This window comes from Tamandua tetradactyla, chromosome 1 (assembly GCF_023851605.1).
Source record: "Tamandua tetradactyla isolate mTamTet1 chromosome 1, mTamTet1.pri, whole genome shotgun sequence".
Classification (NCBI taxonomy): domain Eukaryota; kingdom Metazoa; phylum Chordata; class Mammalia; order Pilosa; family Myrmecophagidae; genus Tamandua; species Tamandua tetradactyla.
In genome coordinates, this window is record NC_135327.1 from 25,553,297 (window position 1) to 25,573,329 (window position 20,033).

Here is a 20,033-nt window from a genome sequence, read left to right on the forward strand (position 1 = left end):
AAAAGAAAGAAAAAAGAAAAAACTTATACATGTCATACCCCTTATTACTCCCTTTCATTGACCTCTAGTGTTTCAGTCTTCTCAATTTATTTTAACGTTTGTTCTCCCTATTATTTGCTTATTTCTTATCCATATCTTTTACTCATCTGTCTATACTGTACGTAAAAGCATCAGATACAAATTCTTCACAGTCACACAGTCACATTGCAAAAGCTGTATCATTATACAATCATCTTCAAGAAATGTGGCTACTGGAACACAGCTCTACAGTTTCAGGCACTTCCCTCTAGCCATCCTGATACACCATAAACTAAAAAGGGGATATCTATATAAAAACCTCCATGATAACCTCTGGACTCTAAAATATCTCAGCCACTGATACTTTATTTTGTCTCATTTCTGTCTTCCCCCTTTTGGTCAAGAAGTTTTTCTCAATCCCTTGATGCTGAGTCTCAGCTCATTCTGGGGCTTCTGTCCCACATATCCAGAAAGGTACACACCCCTGGGAATCATGTCCCATGTAGACAGGGGGAGGGTGGTGAGTTTGCTTGTTGTGTTGGCTGGAGAGAGAGGCCACATCTGAGCAACAAAAGAGGTACTCTTGGGGGTGACTCTTAGGCCTAATTTTAAGTAGGTTTGCCCTATCCTTCGTGGTGTTAAGTTTCAAATGAACAAACCCCAAGGCTGGGGGCTCAGCCTACAGCTTTGGGTGTCTACACTGCTTGTGAGAATATCAAGAACCGAATGCTCATTTATAACAGACATTCATCTGCCAGCCACTGATCTTATACATTGGGGATGGTAATCAAATAAGTCACAGCCCTTGGCCTCATGGTAGGGGAGCAGAGAAATGAACAGATGATATAATTGCAGTTCAGAGTGTTACTTGCTCTGCGAGAAATATATAGGGTTATCTGTGGAAACCACTTAACTCATGGGGGAGAGAGAGTTTATAGTTAGTGGTTCTTGAGGAGAGGTCATCTAAGCTGGGTCTTGAGGAATACAAAGAAGTCAGCCAGGTGAAATTAGATAGGACTTTCTAGGCAAAGGAAGCCCACGAGTAGAGACACGGAGGCAGAGAGAAACCATGGGCACATATTTGAGGCCTGCAAGTACTTAGTTTTGGCTGTATCATAGCAGCATATTAGGGAGGAGTGGGTCTGAAGTAAAACTAGAGAATCAAGTGGTTACCAGAACATTGAGCTCTCAAGGGGCTTGGTATGTCAGCTGAGGAGTTTGGGCTTTTTAAAGACTCTTGCAGAGGAGGTGACAGAGTACATTCATGTTTTAGGAAAATCTTTTTAGTGGTATTGTGGTGAATGGTTGGAAAAGGGCAAAATGGTAATTAGGAAGATAATGCTAAGTCTTAATGAGGTAATGAGAGTTTGAAGCAAGGCTGTATAAATGGCAATGAGTATAAAGAGATAGATGGGTTTGAGAATACTAGGAATTGCCGGATTGTCTGGCATGTGTTTTGAAAGAGATGAAAGCATCCTCACTCCCAGGTATCTGGTGTGGGCCATGGTAGATGGTTCCTTTTACCAAGACTGGGATTAGAAATTGAGAGAGATCTGGAGGAAGAGAGTGAATTAAGTTTGGGGCAAGTTCATTTGGAGATATCTGTGGGACAGTGATGCAGAGGTTCAGTAAGAAGCCCTAAGAAGCTTCTGTGGGGAGCATGTGTCAAAGAAATGAGCAGAAAGCTAGAGGATAAATAGAGAAGTCTGAAAGAGAATGGAGCTGTGAAAGCCTGCCAGAGAAATAGCAGGAAAAGAGGTAAGATTAGTGACATGTTGGAAGTGGTTAACAATGACTGCAGAGTAATAAAGTAAAATAGGAACTGGAGAGTCCTGTTCAGATTTAAAAACAAAGAGGTCTTCTTTTACCCTCTGGTGATAGAGGAATAATCCAGAGTACTGATGCTGTGAAATAAAGTAAGGTGAGAAATATCTACAGTGAATGTTAACTGTTTTACTCAAAAAGTTTGTCTGTGAAGGGAATGTAGAAAATGGGTAAACTGAGTGCCTCAGAGGGAAGCAGATCCAGGGGAAACTTTTAAAAAATAAAAAGTGGGATCACCTTGAGCATGTATAAATGTTGTGGTAAAAATCAGCAGGAAGACATTGGAGGCTCAAGGGAGACAGTATAGAAACATTGTTGAATTAGGGAGGGAACTCTTAGGGGAGAGAACAGGAGAAAGAGATCCTTGCTATGTTGTGATTTTATTGGCGGCAAGGGTGAGTAGGCAGGAAGCTAGGGGAGTTGAAGCCCAGTGAGGGCTCTCCTCCATGTGAGGAAGACTGCAGATCTAGACTAGGTAGAAGAAAGTGAAAGCTGTTGTCAGCGGACTAAAGGTTCGGTCAAGTGGAAGAAACTTTGCCTCAGCTAGTAAGAATGTATGCATGTCTCAAAGAGCGAGACAACAGGCGTGAGAGTGGAGTGATACAGCCACAAAGTTGGTATGAAGGTCCAAAAGAGAAGTTGCTAGCATGGGTCAGAACAAAGGAAAATTAGTAGATCAAGAGACCTAGAGAAGGACTTTTGAAAAATTTAAGTTTGAATTATTTTATATTTTAATTTTCCACCTTTATTTCCTATTTTAGCTAAATTTGGGCAAAGCAGTTTTAAGAAGAATGGAAAATAATCATGGGCCAGTATGTATTACTCACATAAGCTTTGTAGACTATAAAATTTGCTTAAATTAAAATACCTTCTAAAGGGTAAAAATGGTAGGCAAGTGGGGTGAGCGTATCCCATGGTTGTTGGAAGCATTCCCTAATTGGAATTGCAGTACAGTCTGGCCTTTCTTCCATACCCTGCTGCTTTATTGCTGCTATATTTTACCCCAGAAATAATGGTATGACTAAGAAAATTAAGAATGACGCATTTGATGAGGATGTACTTGTTGCAGTTTTCTTTCCAGAGGATATTTGTTTCTGCTCATTATGAATGGCAGTCCCTTCTGAAATGTATTTTTCTTGCTCCTAGCTTGTGACCGCTGGTCAGTGCTTCCCAGACCTGATCTCCATCATGATGTTAACAGATTTGGCCATTCAGCGGTCTTATACAACAGGTAATCGAAAAAGAAGTGTGTGCTCCTTTTCTCTTGTGTTTAAAATGAAAACAAAGTAAAATATGAAGAATTGAAATTGGATTTACATATTATTCACGGAACTCCCTTATCTCATTAGTTTTTTACAAAATTATGTAGGTATGCATTTCCTATTTTGTATTTAAAACATTTGATATGGATGTGAATTATTTCTAATGGCAGATTTATTGCTTTGGTTTTGTTAGCATGCTCCCCAATGTGTTTGGGATGCATGGGACAAGAAGAGGGATGTGTGAGTTACTGTGTTATACTGTCTCTGTGGTTTGTGAGTTACTGTGTTATATCCTCTCTATTGTTTGTGGTACTTGAGTTGTCAAGTTTCTTATATTTTTATTTGAATGCTAATGAGGTTTTGAAGAAAAGAGAGCAGGCAATTTAGATAGGGGTGAGGAAATTAAGTCTATAGTCTTTGGATAATCTGAAGTGTGCACTGCATGTCATTCCATTGCTCAAAAATGCTTGACCTGGAGGGGAGCCAGGATGGCAGCTTAGTGAGGTGTGGGATTTAGTTCATCCTCAGACCAGCTAGTAAATAGTCAGGAACACTACAGAACAACTGCTGGGGCCCCTTCAGTGACTGGACACACAGCGTACCCCAGTCAGGACAAGCTGAACTGACTGTGATCCCACCCAGAACCATGAGTACCCCAAGCCACGGCGGCCAGTGCCCCTTCCCCACAGGCTGCTTCCCAGAGGGGAACGTTAAAGGACTTTACTAGCAGCAGGGGCTGAGCACAACCAAAATCCAATTGTGGAATTAATTAACAAATTCTGACCACTAAAAATAGGCCCCCAGCTCATCTGAACCTCCAGTAAAAGCTGAAGTTGCTGGGTTTTGCTCCAGTGCAGAGGGGGCCTGCACTGGAGCAAAGGAAAAAGGAAAAAAAAAAAAAAAAAGAGGTTTTTTTGGTTTTGGGATGGGACAGCACAAGATACTTGAAAGAGTCTGGGCCCTGAACGAAAGGAGGGGGCACACAGGACCTGGAGATACACAAAGCAACGTACCGCTTTAAGCTCTTGATTGGCAAACCCGAGGAATGGGGGTCCTGCTCTGAAAAGGATTTTTTTTTCTTTTCGCTTTTGTGACTGTGTTTCTACGGCTTGACTGCTCTGTGAATACAGCTGCAGGGCTTCTCAGGCTCCAACTGCCCCAGGCATGGGCAGAATTAAGCTTGTTTGAGAGTTTGTCTGGATGCTTTGCCTTCCCTAGGGGAAGGGTGGGGCCCAGCTCAGGTGGAATCTCTCCCTCAAGGAATTCAGACCCCAGGGTCTGGAAAATTTAAGCAATTAAAGCCAGCCTATAATCTCTCCTCTGTCTCAACTACACCCCCACCAGGGAGAGTCTGCTGAAGTTAAAGGTACCACATCACCTTATGCTGGTGGGACCTGCAGGCAGAGAAGTGCCACATACCAGGCAGGATAGGAAAAACACAGAGTCTACAGGCTTCATAGGAAAATCTTTCAACTTACTGGGTTTCACCCTCAGGGAAAACTGATGCAGGTGACTCCTCCTGAGAGGAGGCCAGTTTGGTCTGGGAAAAATTAGATCTTCCTATGGAGGAAAAAAAGGTACCATACAGGCAGGGCAAGAAAAAAGAACTGAAAAATTCTGATCTGTTAAACAAAACCTAAGCTAGAGGTCTAGAATAAGCTGAATTGAATGTCAAAGAACAGATAGACAACAAAGTCATGCAGCAAGAAAATCCTAGATAAAAAAAGTGAAAACAATCTCCAGAATAAACTAATTAAGAAAATTACAAGCCTAGACACCAGCAAAAAATAATGAACCATACTAGGAAAGTTGAAGATAGGGCCCAGTCAAAGGAACAAACCAACAATTTGAATTTTCTGTTCGAACAGAATACAGGAGTTAAAACAATTTATTCAAAATGTTCGAACAGACATGGAGAACCTCATCAAAAATCAGATCAGTGAATTGAGGGAGATATAAAGAAGGCAAGGAATGAACAAAAAGAAGAAATTGAAAGTCTGAAAAAACAAATCGCAGAGCTAATGGGAATGAAAGGCACAGTAGAAGAGATGAAAAAAATAATGGATACCTACAATGTTAGATTTCAAGAGGCAGAAGATAGGAGTAGAGAACTGACGGACAAGACATCTGAAATCTGACAAGCAAAAGAAAATATAGGGAGAAGAGTGGAAAAATATGAGCAGAGACTCAGGGAAATTGAATGACAACATGAAGCACATGAATATACATGTATGGGTGTCCCAGAAGGAGAAGAGAAGGGAAAAGGAGGAGAAAAGCTAATGGAGGAAATTATCACTGACAATTTCCCAACTCTTATGAAAGACTTAAAATTTACAGATCCAAGAATTGCAGCATACTCCACATAGAAGAGATCCAAATAGATGTACTCCCAGACATTTACTAACCAGAATGTCAGATGTCAATGAGAAAGAGAATCTTTTTAAAAAAATTTTTAAATTAATTTTTTAATTAAAAAAAATATGACAAGAAAGAAAAACAAACATTCTTAGCACATGATCAGAAAGAGAGAATCTTGAAAGCAGCAAGAGAAAAGCAATCCATCATGTACAAGGGAAGCCCAGTAAGAATATGCATAGATTTCTCAACAGAAACCATGGAAGCAAGAAGACAGAGGAATTAAATACTTAAGATACTAAAAGAGAAAAACTGCCAACCAAGAGTTCTATATCCAGCAAAACTGTCCTTCAAAAATGAGGAGGAAATGAAACATTTTCAGACAAAACATCACTGAGAGAGTTTATGACCAAGGGACTTGCTCTGCAAGAAATACTAAACGAAGCACTACAGACAGATAGGAAATGGCAGGAGAGAGAGGTGTGGAGAAGAGTGTAGAAATGAAGATTATCAGTAAAGGTAAAAAGAGGAAAAATTAGAAATGACATATAAAATCCAAAAGGCAAAATAGTAGAAGAAAGTACTTTCCTTATAGTAATAGCACTAAATGCTAATGGATTAAACTCCTCAGTCAAAAGACATAGATTGGCGGAATGAATTAAAAAACAACCCATCTACATGCTGTCTATAGGAGATGCATCTTGAAAGTGAAAGGTTGAGAAAAGATATTTCAGGCAAAGAACAATCAGAAGGAAGCAGGAAATATTAATATCCAACAAATTAGACTTCAAATGTAAAACAATTAAAAGAAACAAAGAAGTACAATATGTATTTAAAAAGGAGCAATTCAACAAGAAGACATAACAATCATAAATATTTATGCACCAAGCCAAAGTGCTCCAAAATATATGAGGCAAACACTGAAAAGAGAAATAGACACATCTACCATAATAGTTGGAGACTTCAATTCCCCATTCTTAGCAATGGACAGAATATCTAGACAGAGGATCAATAAAGAGACAGAGAATTTGAATATTACAATAAATGAGCTAGACTTAATAGAGATTTATAGAACATTACACTCCAGAATAGCAGGATCCACCTTTTCTGAAGTGCTCACAGATCATTCTCAAGGATAGATCATATGCTGGGTCACAAAACAAGTTTCAGTAAATTTAAAAAGATTGAAATCATACAAAACACTTTCTTAGATCATAAAGGAATGAAGCTGGAAATCAATAGTAGGCAAAGTGCCAGAAAATTCACAAAGATACGGAGGCTCAACAACACACTCTTAAATAACCAATGGGTCAAGGAAGAAATTACAAGAGAAATCAGTAAATATTTCTAGGCAAATGAAAATGAAAGCACAATGTATCAAAATTTATGGGATGCAGCAAAAGGAATGCTAAGAGGGAAATTTGTTGCCCTAAATGCCTATATCAAGAAAGAAAAAAGGGCAAAAATTGAGGAATTAACTGTCCACGTGGAAGAACTAGAAAAAGAACAGCAAACTAACCCCAAAGCAAGCAAAAGGAAAGAAATAATGAAGATTAGATCAGAAATAAATGAAATTGAGAACATGAAAACAATCGAGAAAATCAGCAAAACCAGAAGTTGGTTCTGTGAGAAAGTCAGTAAGTTTGATGGACCCTTGTTGCTTCCTATGAAATGGAGCTCAAAGGATATTAAGGAATGATGAGAAAGATTGAAAGAAAGAAAGAGACAAACAGGATCAGGGGGTCTGAAGCTTAACCTTAACAAACAACAGACTTTATTCTGAACCAGATCCTGCTTATATACTGCAGGGTAACAAAAGGCATGCCTGCATTTCCTGAGGAAACAAAGTACTTAACTTTCTTCATCCTTAGGTAACCATTTGGGGGTAAACAAGCATTCTCTTCTTCCCAGACTGTTCCAAACAAAGCAGATAACAATCTCCTCAATTTCCTGTTGCCACCCTAATGCCAGTTGCTCCCAACAAATTCTGCAGTTTTTAACCCTTGGCTCCTACATTTTCCCCTTTTTATTTTATTAGCCGAGGTGACTGTGCCTGTCTTAGGTTGCCCTTAAGTGCTGAAGGAAGGGTCTTACCCATCATTGGCTACCAGTCAAGCTCTCTGACTTTGATTCAGGAGGGAGCCAGGAGGTTTTGCAAGAATCACACTGTTGGGGTGGCTTTGCTTCGTGACGGTGACTGGCTTAGGTTGCCCTTAAACTCTGAAGTAGTAACATCAGTGGCTACCAGTCAAGCTTTCTGACTTTGATTATTTGTTGTTTAACACAGTTGAGGAGGATGAGAAAAAGTATAAACAGCCCCAAACTTAACAATGCAGTTCCAGCAACCGCAGCCACTGTGATAATTCCAGTGATTCCAATGACAGCTATAATAATGAGTCCAATTAGTCTCTTAGTTCTTTAAAGATATTCTTTTGCCAAATGGATCAGGACTTGTGTTTCTGGAGCAGATTGCCAGGATCTTGACATCTACGCTGGCAGCCAAATACCTCTTCTCCTTACTGCTATAATCATCTCATTTTCCTGTAACATAAATGCTTGGAGACAAGTGAATAGAGAATAATTCTCACAGTTAAAATTTTGATTTCTTATATGCATGTAGTGTTTATGACTGCTATTGAAACAGAAGTTATAGTTACTAGAATTCGCTATAAAAATTGGTCCCAGTCCTAGGAAAATTTTCAATGAATTTCTCTGAATCATGTATTTATCATCCCAAAAATTTGGCACAAATCATCCTCTATGTATTAAACTCTGATTTAGCTTGCCTGTCCATATAATCTCAGTTATCTTCGACCCCACAGGGGCCGCATCTTTTACAATTCCATAGGAATCATTAATTATGATAACAGCTTAATCCATATGACATAACTGCCATCCATTCCAACTTTCTTTCCCATCTAACAGGCAAGTATCATTTGATTCCATAGAGTTATGCATATGGGTCTTTCTAAAAATGGAAGAGTTAAATTTGATAGCATTTTTCTTCTTTAAGTAGTTTTGGAAGTCTTTTAATCTACTGGACCTGGGAATCCTAAACTTGTATTCAGATATTTTGGTAAAGTTGGATCTGCCCATGTTAGGGCTTGCATCAAAGGTGGGTTAGGAATGTAAGCCCAATAAGTATAAATATGTCCCTGTCCTTCTGCAATTAAAGTTATATGTCCTATAATATATATACCATTTAGTTATTTTCATCTGGGTTGACATGTCTGGGTTTTATTCTCTTCGAGGGAATCCAAACCAAGGTTCCGTCATCTGCAATGACAAGAGCAAATCCCTTACCCCACACCTTTATCATGCCTGGTTTCCATAACTCATCTTTAACATCTTTCCAATAGATTGGCTGCAGCTGCAGTTCTGTTTGGGTTGTATCATTTTTCTCTTCCAAATTACTAAAATGTTCTGCAGAAGTCTGTGAAGAGTCATCATAAATGTTTAAAAATTTTAAAGTAAACAGTGCTTTTGCTAATTGATCTTTAAGTGTACTTATTTTCATAACATCATCCTCCTGATCATCATCTCCCCCTTTTTGTTTCATTAGCATAGACTTTAGCATCTGGTTTGCTTGTTCAATGAAACTGCTTTCCTGTATTAGCAGGACCATTGTCTGTTTTAATAGATTGAGGGCATCCCATAGCAGCAAAAGCATTAAAATATCAAACAAGTTCTGTAACACATAATTAGGAATCCCTAAAGTGGGTCTAATCCAGTTAATATCTCCTCACAGTTTTTGAAAATTATTTAAAGTTTGTAAATTATCCTGTCTTAATTGTATTTTTTGAGGAATTATTTTATTAGCAGCTATTTGCATTCCTAAGCATAGGTAAGGCTCAGTCTTTTGAATCTTTTCCGGAGCTATTTGCAGCCCATATTGAGATAAAATTTTTAATAATAGTACCAAAAACCTTTTCCAAAGAGTCATCATTGTCACATTCAATTAAAATATCATCCATGTAACGAATAACAAGGGCCTCTGGAAATTTATTTCTTACTTCTTGTAAGGGTTGATGCACAAATAGTTGACAAGTGGTGGGACTGTTCATTATCCCTTGGGGTAAGACACACCATTGATATCTTTGCATCAGAGCCTGATTATTCAGTGCCGGGACAGAAAATGCAAACTTTTCATTATCTGCTGGATGCAAAGGAATAGTAAAAAAGCAGTCTTTTAAATCAATAATAACCAATTTCCAAGATTGAGGAATCATAGAGGGTTGAAGAACCTCCGGCTGAAGTGCACCCATAGAGATCATGGCTGTATTTACTGCTCTTACATCAGGCAGCAGTCTCCATTTCCCAGATTCCTTTTTAATAGCAAAAACTGGAGAATTCCATGGACTTTGGGAAGGTTCAATATGTTGTAATTGCTCTTAAACAAGATTATGAAGGGCATTCAATTTTTCTTGAGGAAGGGGCCATTGATCCACCCATATTGGTGTTGTAATAAGCCATGTTATTGGGGTAATTATGCCCTTTGTTTCAATGGCCCCCATTATAAATTTGTTTGCTCCTTAGAATATTCTAAACCTCGATAATCCATTGCTTGCCTAGTGTTTTGAAACCGCATCTTCAAGTACAGTTGTTCTGCCTTATCTGATAAGTGAGGGATATGTAAATATACTCCCCACTGCAAAAGCAAGTCTCTGCCCCAGAGATTCAAACTGACATCTGCCACAAAATGTTGTAATGTTGATTTTTGTCCTTCCGGACCAATTACTTCAAATGTTTCAGTACTTTGATAAATATCAGTCATGGTACCTATGCCGGTAAAAACAGTGGGTACCTTTTTTAATGTCCAATTCTGGGGCCAATATCTTTTAGCTATGATAGTTACATCAGCTCCAGTATCAATCAATCCCAGAAAAATTTTATCTTTAATAGTAATAGTAAAAAAAATTCTGGGCGGTCGTCCCCAATAAATGTTTGCCAATAAATTTCATTTCCATTTGAACCAAAACCTCCTTGACGGTTAAAGGACAGAAAAGGAGGAACATGATAAGGTAAGAATAGTAATTGAGCAATGCGTTGCCCAGTTTTAATTTGAAAAGGCTGTAAAGATTGAGCCATAATTTTCAATTCCTCTTTATAGTCACTGTCAGTTAAACCAATTTGTATTAATAGACCCTGCTTAGTTAAACTACTTCTTCCAATTATTAAACCAACAGTATGGTTGGGCAGAAGGCCAGAAACTCCAGTGCTAATTAACTGAATACCCATTTCAGGTTGAACTAAAATATCCTCAGCTGCAGGTAGATCTATTGCAGCACTACCGCGAGTGGCAGCTTTTAACTCTAAGATTGGAACACATGATTTTTGCCGTTGCTGACAGGATACTGTGTCTGTGGAGCTTGGCTCATGTTGTTTGTCCTGGGGCCCTGAGCTAAGCCTGCAAGGCAGTTTCCCAACCTTTTCAATGGAGCACCATTTTTTATGTATTCTAGAATGACATTCATTAGCCCAGGCCCCTCTGACAGGACAATTTGGATGGCAGTTTCTTAGTTGGGATGGAATTATTATCATGAAAAGATTTACAGTTTTTCTGAAAGTGCCTAAATTTTCCACATTTAAAACAATTTCCTTTCTTTTGATTCGAGTTAGACTTCATGGCAGCTGCCAATACTGCCATTTGATGAGAAGAAGTAGAACCAATATCCTTACAGGCTTTTATATAGTCCTGTATGGAACCACAGGCAGCTTTAATGGGTCAAATAGCCTTTTTACACTCACTGTTAGCATTATCAAGGGCTAATGTCATTAAAATTAAATCACGGGCTTCAGGTGCTTGCACGGTTTTTTGAATCACGTCTGTTAGACGTGCCACAGATTTGACATATGGCTCATTATTTCTTTGAATTACTTTAGCAAAAGTTAAAGCAGGCTGTCCTGGCATAGAGATTCTTTGCCAAGCTGCAAGGCAGGCCATTCTGACTTGGTTGATAGCTCTATCATTGTATTGTAACTGTCCTTCAATACCTGCCCATTGGCCAGTGCCCATGATTTGTTCTGCTGTTATTAACACTGGGGGTTGCTCATTAGCATTCCTCCTAGCCAACTGATTAGCTTCATCAGTTCACCATGTTTTAAATTGTAAAAATTTAGCTGTACTTAAGACAGTTCTGGCTAGCATCTACCAATCCCAAGGAATTAATCTATCAACATGAGCCATGACCTGGACTAGAGCTGTAGTATATGGAGAATTCACTCCATAGTGGGCACAAGCTTGTTTCAAATCTTTTAACAATTTAAAAGGAATGGGCTCATGATGAATTTCTACACTGCCCTGAGGATTATTTTGATCGGGAGGCAAATGATTAACTGTTACAGGAAAAGCTGATAAAAGTTGTAGAGCCGCGCTCTCCCTCTTTGTCCGCCGGCCCGGCGCAGCGCTCACGCCCCGCCAGCCAGCCCACCCTCCTCTCCCTCGTTGTCTGCCGGCCCGGCGCGGCGCTCACGCCCCGCCAGCCAGCCCGCCCTCCTCTCCGTCTTCCCCCTTCTGCTCCGGCGGCGCTCCATCCACCATCTTATCCTTCCCTTTCTCCTCCTGCTCCGGCGGCTCTCCAACCACCACCGTGCCCTCTTCCGCCTTCACCGGCTCCTCCGCCACCGGCCTCGACAGCCTTGCCACCCTCACATTTCCTCCTCCAGAACAGCTACTGGGGGAGTGGAGACATACAGAGCAGCTCCCGGAGCCATGACGGAGATCAAAGGGATGGCGTACCCCATCCTGGAACGGCTGACTGTCTGGGAGAACCAGCTCCGGTGAGATCGCCGAGGGGCGCGGGCTTTCCCGGGCGGGACGGCAAGCGGCTGGAATCCCTCCCTTCCTCCTTCCCAGGCCAGCTGGCAGAATTGGGCAGGAGGTCCCCTCGGGCCGCGGCGACTGGAGCCCCCACCACGCGAGGCCCCCCGGACCAACTGAGAGAGTTGGGTCGGAAATCCCCAGACTGTGGAGAACGGTGACCGGGAGGTCCCTTACAAACACGTGACTCCCGGGCCGGCTGGGAACAGTGCACTCTCCCGGGCTGCGGCAGCTGGCGCCCTCCCGCCACGCTTGGCGCCCCGGGCCGACTAGGAAATTCAGTCGGGTGCTCTCCCGGGCTGCGGCAGCCGGCAACCCTCCCCACGTTCGGACCCCCGGGCCGGCTGGCACTCTTCCAAGCCACTTTGACTGCCGAACCACCCCCACGACGAGAGTTTTCCAAAGTTAAAGGACCCACAGCAACTTTTACTGGTGGAATCCGTAGACAACCGTGTGCTACGAGCGCCACCTACTGGGCAGGATAAGAAAAACAGAACCCAGAGATTTCACAGAAAAATCTTTCAACCTGTGGGGTCCAAACCCCGGGAAATCTGACTAAATGCCCAGACGCCAGCAGAAGATAACGGATCACGCTCAGAAAATTGAAAATATGGCCCAGTCAAAGGAACAAACCAGTAGTTCAAATGAGATACAGGAGCTGAAACAACTAATGCTGAATATACGAGCAGAAATGGAAAACCTCTTCAAAAATGAAATCGATAAATTGAGGGAGAACATGAAGAAGACATGGGCTGAACAAAAAGAAATAGAAAAACTGAAAAAACAAATCACAGAGCTTATGGAAGTGAAGGATAAAGTAGAAAAGATGGAAAAAACAATGGATACCTACAATGATAGATTTAAAGAGACAGAAGATAGAATTAGCGATTTGGAGGATGGAACATCTGAATTCCAAAAAGAAACAGAAACTATCGGGAAAGAATGGAAAAATTTGAACAGGGTATCAGGGAACTCAAGGACAATATGAACCGCACAAATATACGTGTTGTGGGTGTCCCAGAAGGAGAAGAGAAGGGAAAAGGAAGAGAAAAACTAATGGAAGAAATTATCACTGAAAATTTCCCAACTCTTATGAAAGACCTAAAATTACAGATCCAAGAAGTGCAGTGCACCCCAAAGAGATTAGACCCAAATAGGCGTTCTCCAAGACACTTACTAGTTAGAATGTCAGAGGTCAAAGAGAAAGAGAGGATCTTGAAAGCAGCGAGAGAGAAGCAATCCATCACATACAAGGGAAACCCAATAAGACTATGTGTAGATTTCTCAGCAGAAACCATGGAAGCTAGAAGACAGTGGGATGATATATTTAAATTACTAAAAGAGAAAAACTGCCAACCAAGACTCCTATATCCAGAAAAATTGTCCTTCAAAAATGAGGGAGAAATTAAAACATTCTCAGACAAAGAGTCACTGAGAGAATTTGTGACCAAGAGACCAGCTCTGCGAGAAATACTAAAGGGAGCACTAGAGTCCGATGCGAAAAGACAGAAGAGAGAGGTATGGAGAAGAGTGTAGAAAGAAGGAAAGTCAGATATGATATATATATAATACAAAAGGCAAAATGGTAGAGGAAAATATTATCCAAACAGTAATAACACTAAATGTTAATGGACTGAATTCCCCAATCAAAAGACATAGATTGGGAGAATGGATTAAAAAATAGGATCCTTCTATATGTTGTCTACAGGAAACACATCTTAGACCCAAAGATAAACATAGGTTGAAAGTGAAAGGTTGGGAAAAGATATTTCATGCAAATAACAACCAGAAAAGAGCAGGAGTGGCTATACTCATATCCAACAAATTAGACTTCAAATGTAAAACAGTTAAAAGAGACAAAGAAGGACACTATCTACTAATAAAAGGAACGATTAAACAAGAAGACATAACAATCATAAATATTTATGCACCGAACCAGAATGCCCCAAAATACGTGAGGAATACACTGCAAACACTGAAAAGGGAAATAGACACATATACCATAATAGTTGGAGACTTCAATTCACCACTCTCATCAATGGACAGAACATCTAGACAGAGGATCAATAAAGAAATAGAGAATCTGAATATTACTATAAATGAGCTAGACTGAACAGACATTTATAGGACATTACATCCCACAACAGCAGGATACACCTTTTTCTCAAGTGCTCATGGATCATTCTCAAAGATAGACCATATGCTGGGTCACAAAGCAAGTCTTAACAAATTTAAAAAGATTGAAATCATACACAACACTTTCTCGGATCATAAAGGAATGAAGTTGGAAATCAATAATAGGTGGAGTGCCAGAAAATTCACAAATACGTGGAGGCTCAACAACACACTCTTAAACAACAAGTGGGTCAAAGAAGAAATTGCAAGAGAAATTAGTAAATACCTCCAGGCGAATGAAAATGAAAGCACAACATATCAAAACTTATGGGACGCAGCAAAGGCAGTGCTAAGAGGGAAATTTATTGCCCTAAATGCCTTTATCAGAAAAGAAGAAAAGGCAAAAATGCAGGAATTAACTGTCCACTTGGAAGAACTGGAGAAAGAACAGCAAACTAATCCCAAAGCAAGCAAAAGGAAAGAAATAACAAAGATTAGAGCAGAAATAAATGAAACTGAGAACATGAAAACAATAGAGAAAATCAATAAGACCAGAAGTTGGTTCTATGAGAAAATCAATAAGATTGATGGGCCCTTATCAAGATTGACAAAAAAAAAGAAGAGAGAGGATGCAAATAAATAAGATCAGAAATGCAAGAGGAGACATAACTACTGACCTCACAGAAATAAAGGAGGTAATAACAGGATACTATGAACAACTTTACACTAATAAATACAACAATTTAGATGAAATGGACAGGTTCCTGGAAAGACATGAACAACCAACTTTGACTCAAGAAGAAATAGATGACCTCAACAAACCAATCACAAACAAAGAAATTGAATTAGTCATTCAAAAGCTTCCTAAAAAGAAAAGTCCAGGACCAGACGGCTTCACATGTGAATTCTATCAAACATTCCAGAAAGAATTAGTACCAACTCTCCTCAAACTCTTCAAAAAAATCGAAGTGAAGGGAAAAATACCTAATTCATTCTATGAAGCCAACATCACCCTCATACCAAAACCAGGCAAAGATATTACAAAAAAAGAAAACTACAGACCAATCTCTCTAATGAATACAGATGCAAAAATCCTCAATAAAATTCTAGCAAATCGTATCCAACAACACATTAAAAGAATTATACATCATGACCAAGTAGGATTCATCCCAGGTATGCAAGGATGGTTCAACATAAGAAAATCAATTAATGTAATACACCATATCAACAAATCGAAGCAGAAAAATCACATGATCATCTCAATTGATGCAGAGAAAGCATTTGACAAGATTCAACATCCTTTCCTGTTGAAAACACTTCAAAAGATAGGAATACAAGGGAACTTCCTTAAAATGATAGAGGGAATATATGAAAAACCCACAGCTAATATCATCCTCAATGGGGAAAAATTGAAAACTTTCCCCCTAAGGTCAGGAACAAGACAAGGATGTCCACTATCACCACTATTATTCAACATTGTGTTGGAGGTTCTAGCCAGAGCAATTAGACAAGAAAAAGAAATACAAGGCATCAAAATTGGAAAGGAAGAAGTAAAACTATCACTGTTTGCAGACGATATAATACTATACGTCGAAAACCCAGAAAAATCCACAACAAAACTACTACAGCTAATAAATGAGTACAGCAAAGTAGCAGGTTACAAAATCAACATTCCAAAATCTGTAGCATTTCTATACACTAGTAATGAACAAGCCGAGGGGGAAATCAAGAAACGAATCCCATTTACAATTGCAACTAAATGAATGAAATACCTAGGAATAAATTTAACTAAAGAGACAAAAAACCTATATAAAGAAAACTACAAAAAACTGCTAAAAGAAATCACAGAAGACCTAAATAGATGGAAGGGCATACCGTGTTCATGGATTGGAAGACTAAATATAGTTAAGATGTCAATTCTACCTAAATTGATCTACAGATTCAATGCAATACCAATCAAAATCCCAACAACTTATTTTTCAGAAATAGAAAAACCAATAAGCAAATTTATCTGGAAGGGCAGGGTGCTCCGATTTGCAAAAAACATCTTGAGGAAAAAAAACGAAGCTGGAGGTCTCGCGCTGCCTGACTTTAAGGCATATTATGAAGCCACAGTGGTCAAAACAGCATGGTATTGGCATAAAGATAGATATATCGACCAATGGAATCGAATAGAGTGCTCAGATATAGACCCTCTCATCTATGGACATTTGATCTTTGATAAGGCAGTCAAGCCAAGTCACCTGGGACAGAACAGTCTCTTCAATAAATGGTGCCTAGAGAACTGGATATCCATATGCAAAAGAATGAAAGAAGACCCATATCTCACACCCTATACAAAAGTTAATTCAAAATGGATCAAAGATCTAAACATTAGGTCTAAGACCATAAAACAGTTAAAGGAAAATGTAGGGAGATATCTTACCAAACTTACAATTGGAGGTGGTTTTATGGACCTTAAACCTAAAGCAAGAGCACTGAAGAAGGAAATAAATAAATGGGAGCTCCTCAAAATTAAACACTTTTGTGCATCAAAGAACTTCATCAAGAAAGTAGAAAGACAGCCTACACAATGGGAGATAATATTTGGAAATGACATATCAGATAAAGGTCTAGTATCCAGAATTTATAAAGAGATTGTTCAACTCAACAACAAAAAGACAGCCAACCCAATTACAAAATGGGAAAAAGACTTGAACAGACACCTACCAGAAGAGGAAATACAAATGGCCAAAAGGCACATGAAGAGATGCTCAATGTCCCTGGCCATTAGAGAAATGCAAATCAAAACCACAATGAGATATCATCTCACACCCACCAGAATGGCCATTATCAACAAAACAGAAAATGACAAGTGCTGGAGAGGATGCGGAGAAAGAGGCACACTTATCCGCTGTTGGTGGGAATGTCAAATGGTGCAACCACTGTGGAAGGCAGTTTGGCAGTTCCTCAATAAGCTGAATATAGAATTGCCATACGACCCAGCAATACCATTGCTGGGTATCTACTCAAAGGACTTAAGGGCAAAGACACAAACGGACATTTGCACACCAATGTTTATAGCAGCGTTATTTACAATTGCAAGAGATGGAAACAGCCATAATGTCCATCAACAGAAGAATGGCTAAACAAAGTGTGGTATATACATACGATGGAATATTATGCAGCTTTAAGACAGGATAAACTTATGAAGCATGTAATAACATGGATGGACCTAGAGAACATTATGCTGAGTGAGTCTAGCCAAAAACTAAAGGACAAATACTGTATGGTCCCACTGATGTGAACGGATATTCGAGAATAAACTTGGAATATGTCATTGGTAACAGAGTCCAGCAGGAGTTAGAAACAGGGTAAGAGAATGGGTAATTGGAGCTGAAGAGATACAGACTGTGCAACAGGAATAGATACAAAAACTCAAAAATGGACAGCACAATAATACCTAATTGTAAAGTAATCATGTTAAAACACTGAATGAAGCTGCATCTGAACTCTAGGTTTAGTTTGTTTGTTTCTTTGTTTTTTGTTTTTTTACTATTATTATTACTTTTATTTTTTTTCTCTATATTAACATTCTATATCTTTGTCTGGTGTGTCACTAGTTCTTCTAAACCGATGCAAATGTACTAAGAAACGATGATCATGTATCTGTGTGATGATGTTAAGAATTACTGATTGCATATGTAGAATGGTATGATTTGTAAATGTTGGGTTAATTTCTTTTTTTTTTTCCGTTAATTAATAAAAAAAAATTAAGGTGATCAGATTTGACTATTCAAAAAAAAAAAAATGTTGTAGTGCCGCCAAGTCCCCTTGCTGAGATCCCTGTAGTAAACATTTCATTATAGGTGTTTTGGGTGTAGACTTTGGTATTATTACACGATTCATATATTTAGCTGAATTTCCAGTATCTGTAAAAAAACAGATTCTGAGGAGACTGTGAAATTAAGGGACTGGGCATAGGGGCAGAAGGTGGATTGCAGATTCGTGCAGGGAATATGGAATTTTGTTGTTATAAAGTAGACACACTAGTAGCTTTCGTTTGATAAGAGTCTGGAAAGTCTTGAGGGCAAGTGAAGTTTGCCTTCTTTGAAAAAGGGTTGGTATGGGTTACAGTGTAAGAACACTGTGAGTGCATAGATTTAACATCTTCCTCATCTGTACTTGCACCCTCCTCCTCACTAAGTTTTATTCCCTTTTCATCTATATCTGAAGTTGCAGTCATATTTTTTCGGGAAAAATTCAGTTTCCCCATTTTCACTTTCTGACTGTAAGGCATCTAAGGCTGCAACTATTTGATGACACAAGGCCCATGCTGGTAATGAGACAGTCTCCCCTTTTTGATAGGCCCTCTGAAGAGCCTTCATAACTAAACGCCATTGTTTTAAATTTAAAACATTACGACCCTCAGGGTAAAACCAATGACAGTGTTTTCGAATGCGATCAAATAAGCTAAATAATTCAGAGGTTTTAACAGAGATGCCAGTAGCTTCTAATAATGTTTTCAACACACAAACATACTCCTCCAGCCGTCCATTGTGATTACCCATTACCCTGATGCTCCAAGGAAAATGCTTACTTACCAATATGACTCAAGTCCTCTTCTATCGGCTGGATACACGTCCCTCTAATGGAGACTTTTACTTGGTTCCTTAATATTGTTTTGGAGTCTTCTTCTTTGAGCCCCATGTTGGGCGCCAGATGTTGCTTCCTATAAAATGGAGCTCAAAGGATATTAAGGAATGATGAGAAATAAAGAAAGAGAAAGATTGAAAGAAAGAGACAAACAGGATCAGTGGGTCTGAAGCTTAACCTTAACAAACAATAGACAACTTTATTCTGAACCAGATTCTGCTTATATACTGCAGGGTAACAAAAAGCATGCCTGCATTTCCTGAGGAAACAAAGTACTTAACTTTCTTTATCCTTAGGTAACCATTTGGGGGTAAACAAGCATTCTCTTCCTCCCAGACTGTTCCAAACAAAGCAGATAACAATCTCCTCAATTTCCTGTTGCCACCCTAATGCCAGTTGCTCCCAACAAATTTTAACTCTTGGCTCCTACAGACCCTTAGCGAGGTTGACAAAAAGAAGAAGAGAGAGAATGCAAATAAATAAAATCAGGAAAGGTAGAGGATACATAACCACTGACCCCACAGAAATAAAGGAGGTAATGAGAGGATACTATAAACAACTTTATGCTAATAAACTCGACAGTGTAGATGAAATGGACAACTTCCTAGAAAGGCATGACAACCAACACTGACTCAAGAAGAAGTAGACGACCTCAAGAAACCAATCACAAGTGAAGAAATTGAATTAGTCATTATGAAGCTCCCCGAAAAGCAAAGTCCCGGACCAGATGGCTTCCCATGTGAATTCTGCCAAACAGTCAAGAAAGAATTAGTACCAATCCTGCTCAAACTCCCCAAAAAAAATCGAAGAGGAGGGAAAGCTACCTAACTCATCTATGAAGCCAACATCACCCTCATACCAAAGCTAGACAAAGATATTAACAAGAAAAGAAAACTACAGACCAATCTCTCTAATGAATATAGATGTAAAAATCCTCTACAAATTTTTTGCAAATCGAATCCAGCAGCATGTTAAAAGAATTATACACTATAACCAAGTAGGAT

At 39.3% G+C, this 20,033-nt stretch overlaps 1 protein-coding gene across 4 annotated transcripts in view; it reads left to right on the forward strand.

The window, feature by feature from the left end:
• ATRN (attractin) overlaps window positions 1-20,033 on the forward strand; it is a 251,559-nt gene that overhangs the window by 125,788 nt on the left and 105,738 nt on the right. For all 4 annotated transcript variants that reach the window (XR_013156514.1, XM_077112624.1, XM_077112634.1 and 1 more), the window contains exon 11: window positions 2,989-3,073. Coding sequence is in view for 3 of the 4 variants with exons in the window: in XM_077112624.1 (XP_076968739.1) it covers window positions 2,989-3,073 (85 nt within the window). In the remaining variant the exon portion in view is untranslated. The remainder of the gene's footprint in view (window positions 1-2,988; window positions 3,074-20,033) is intronic.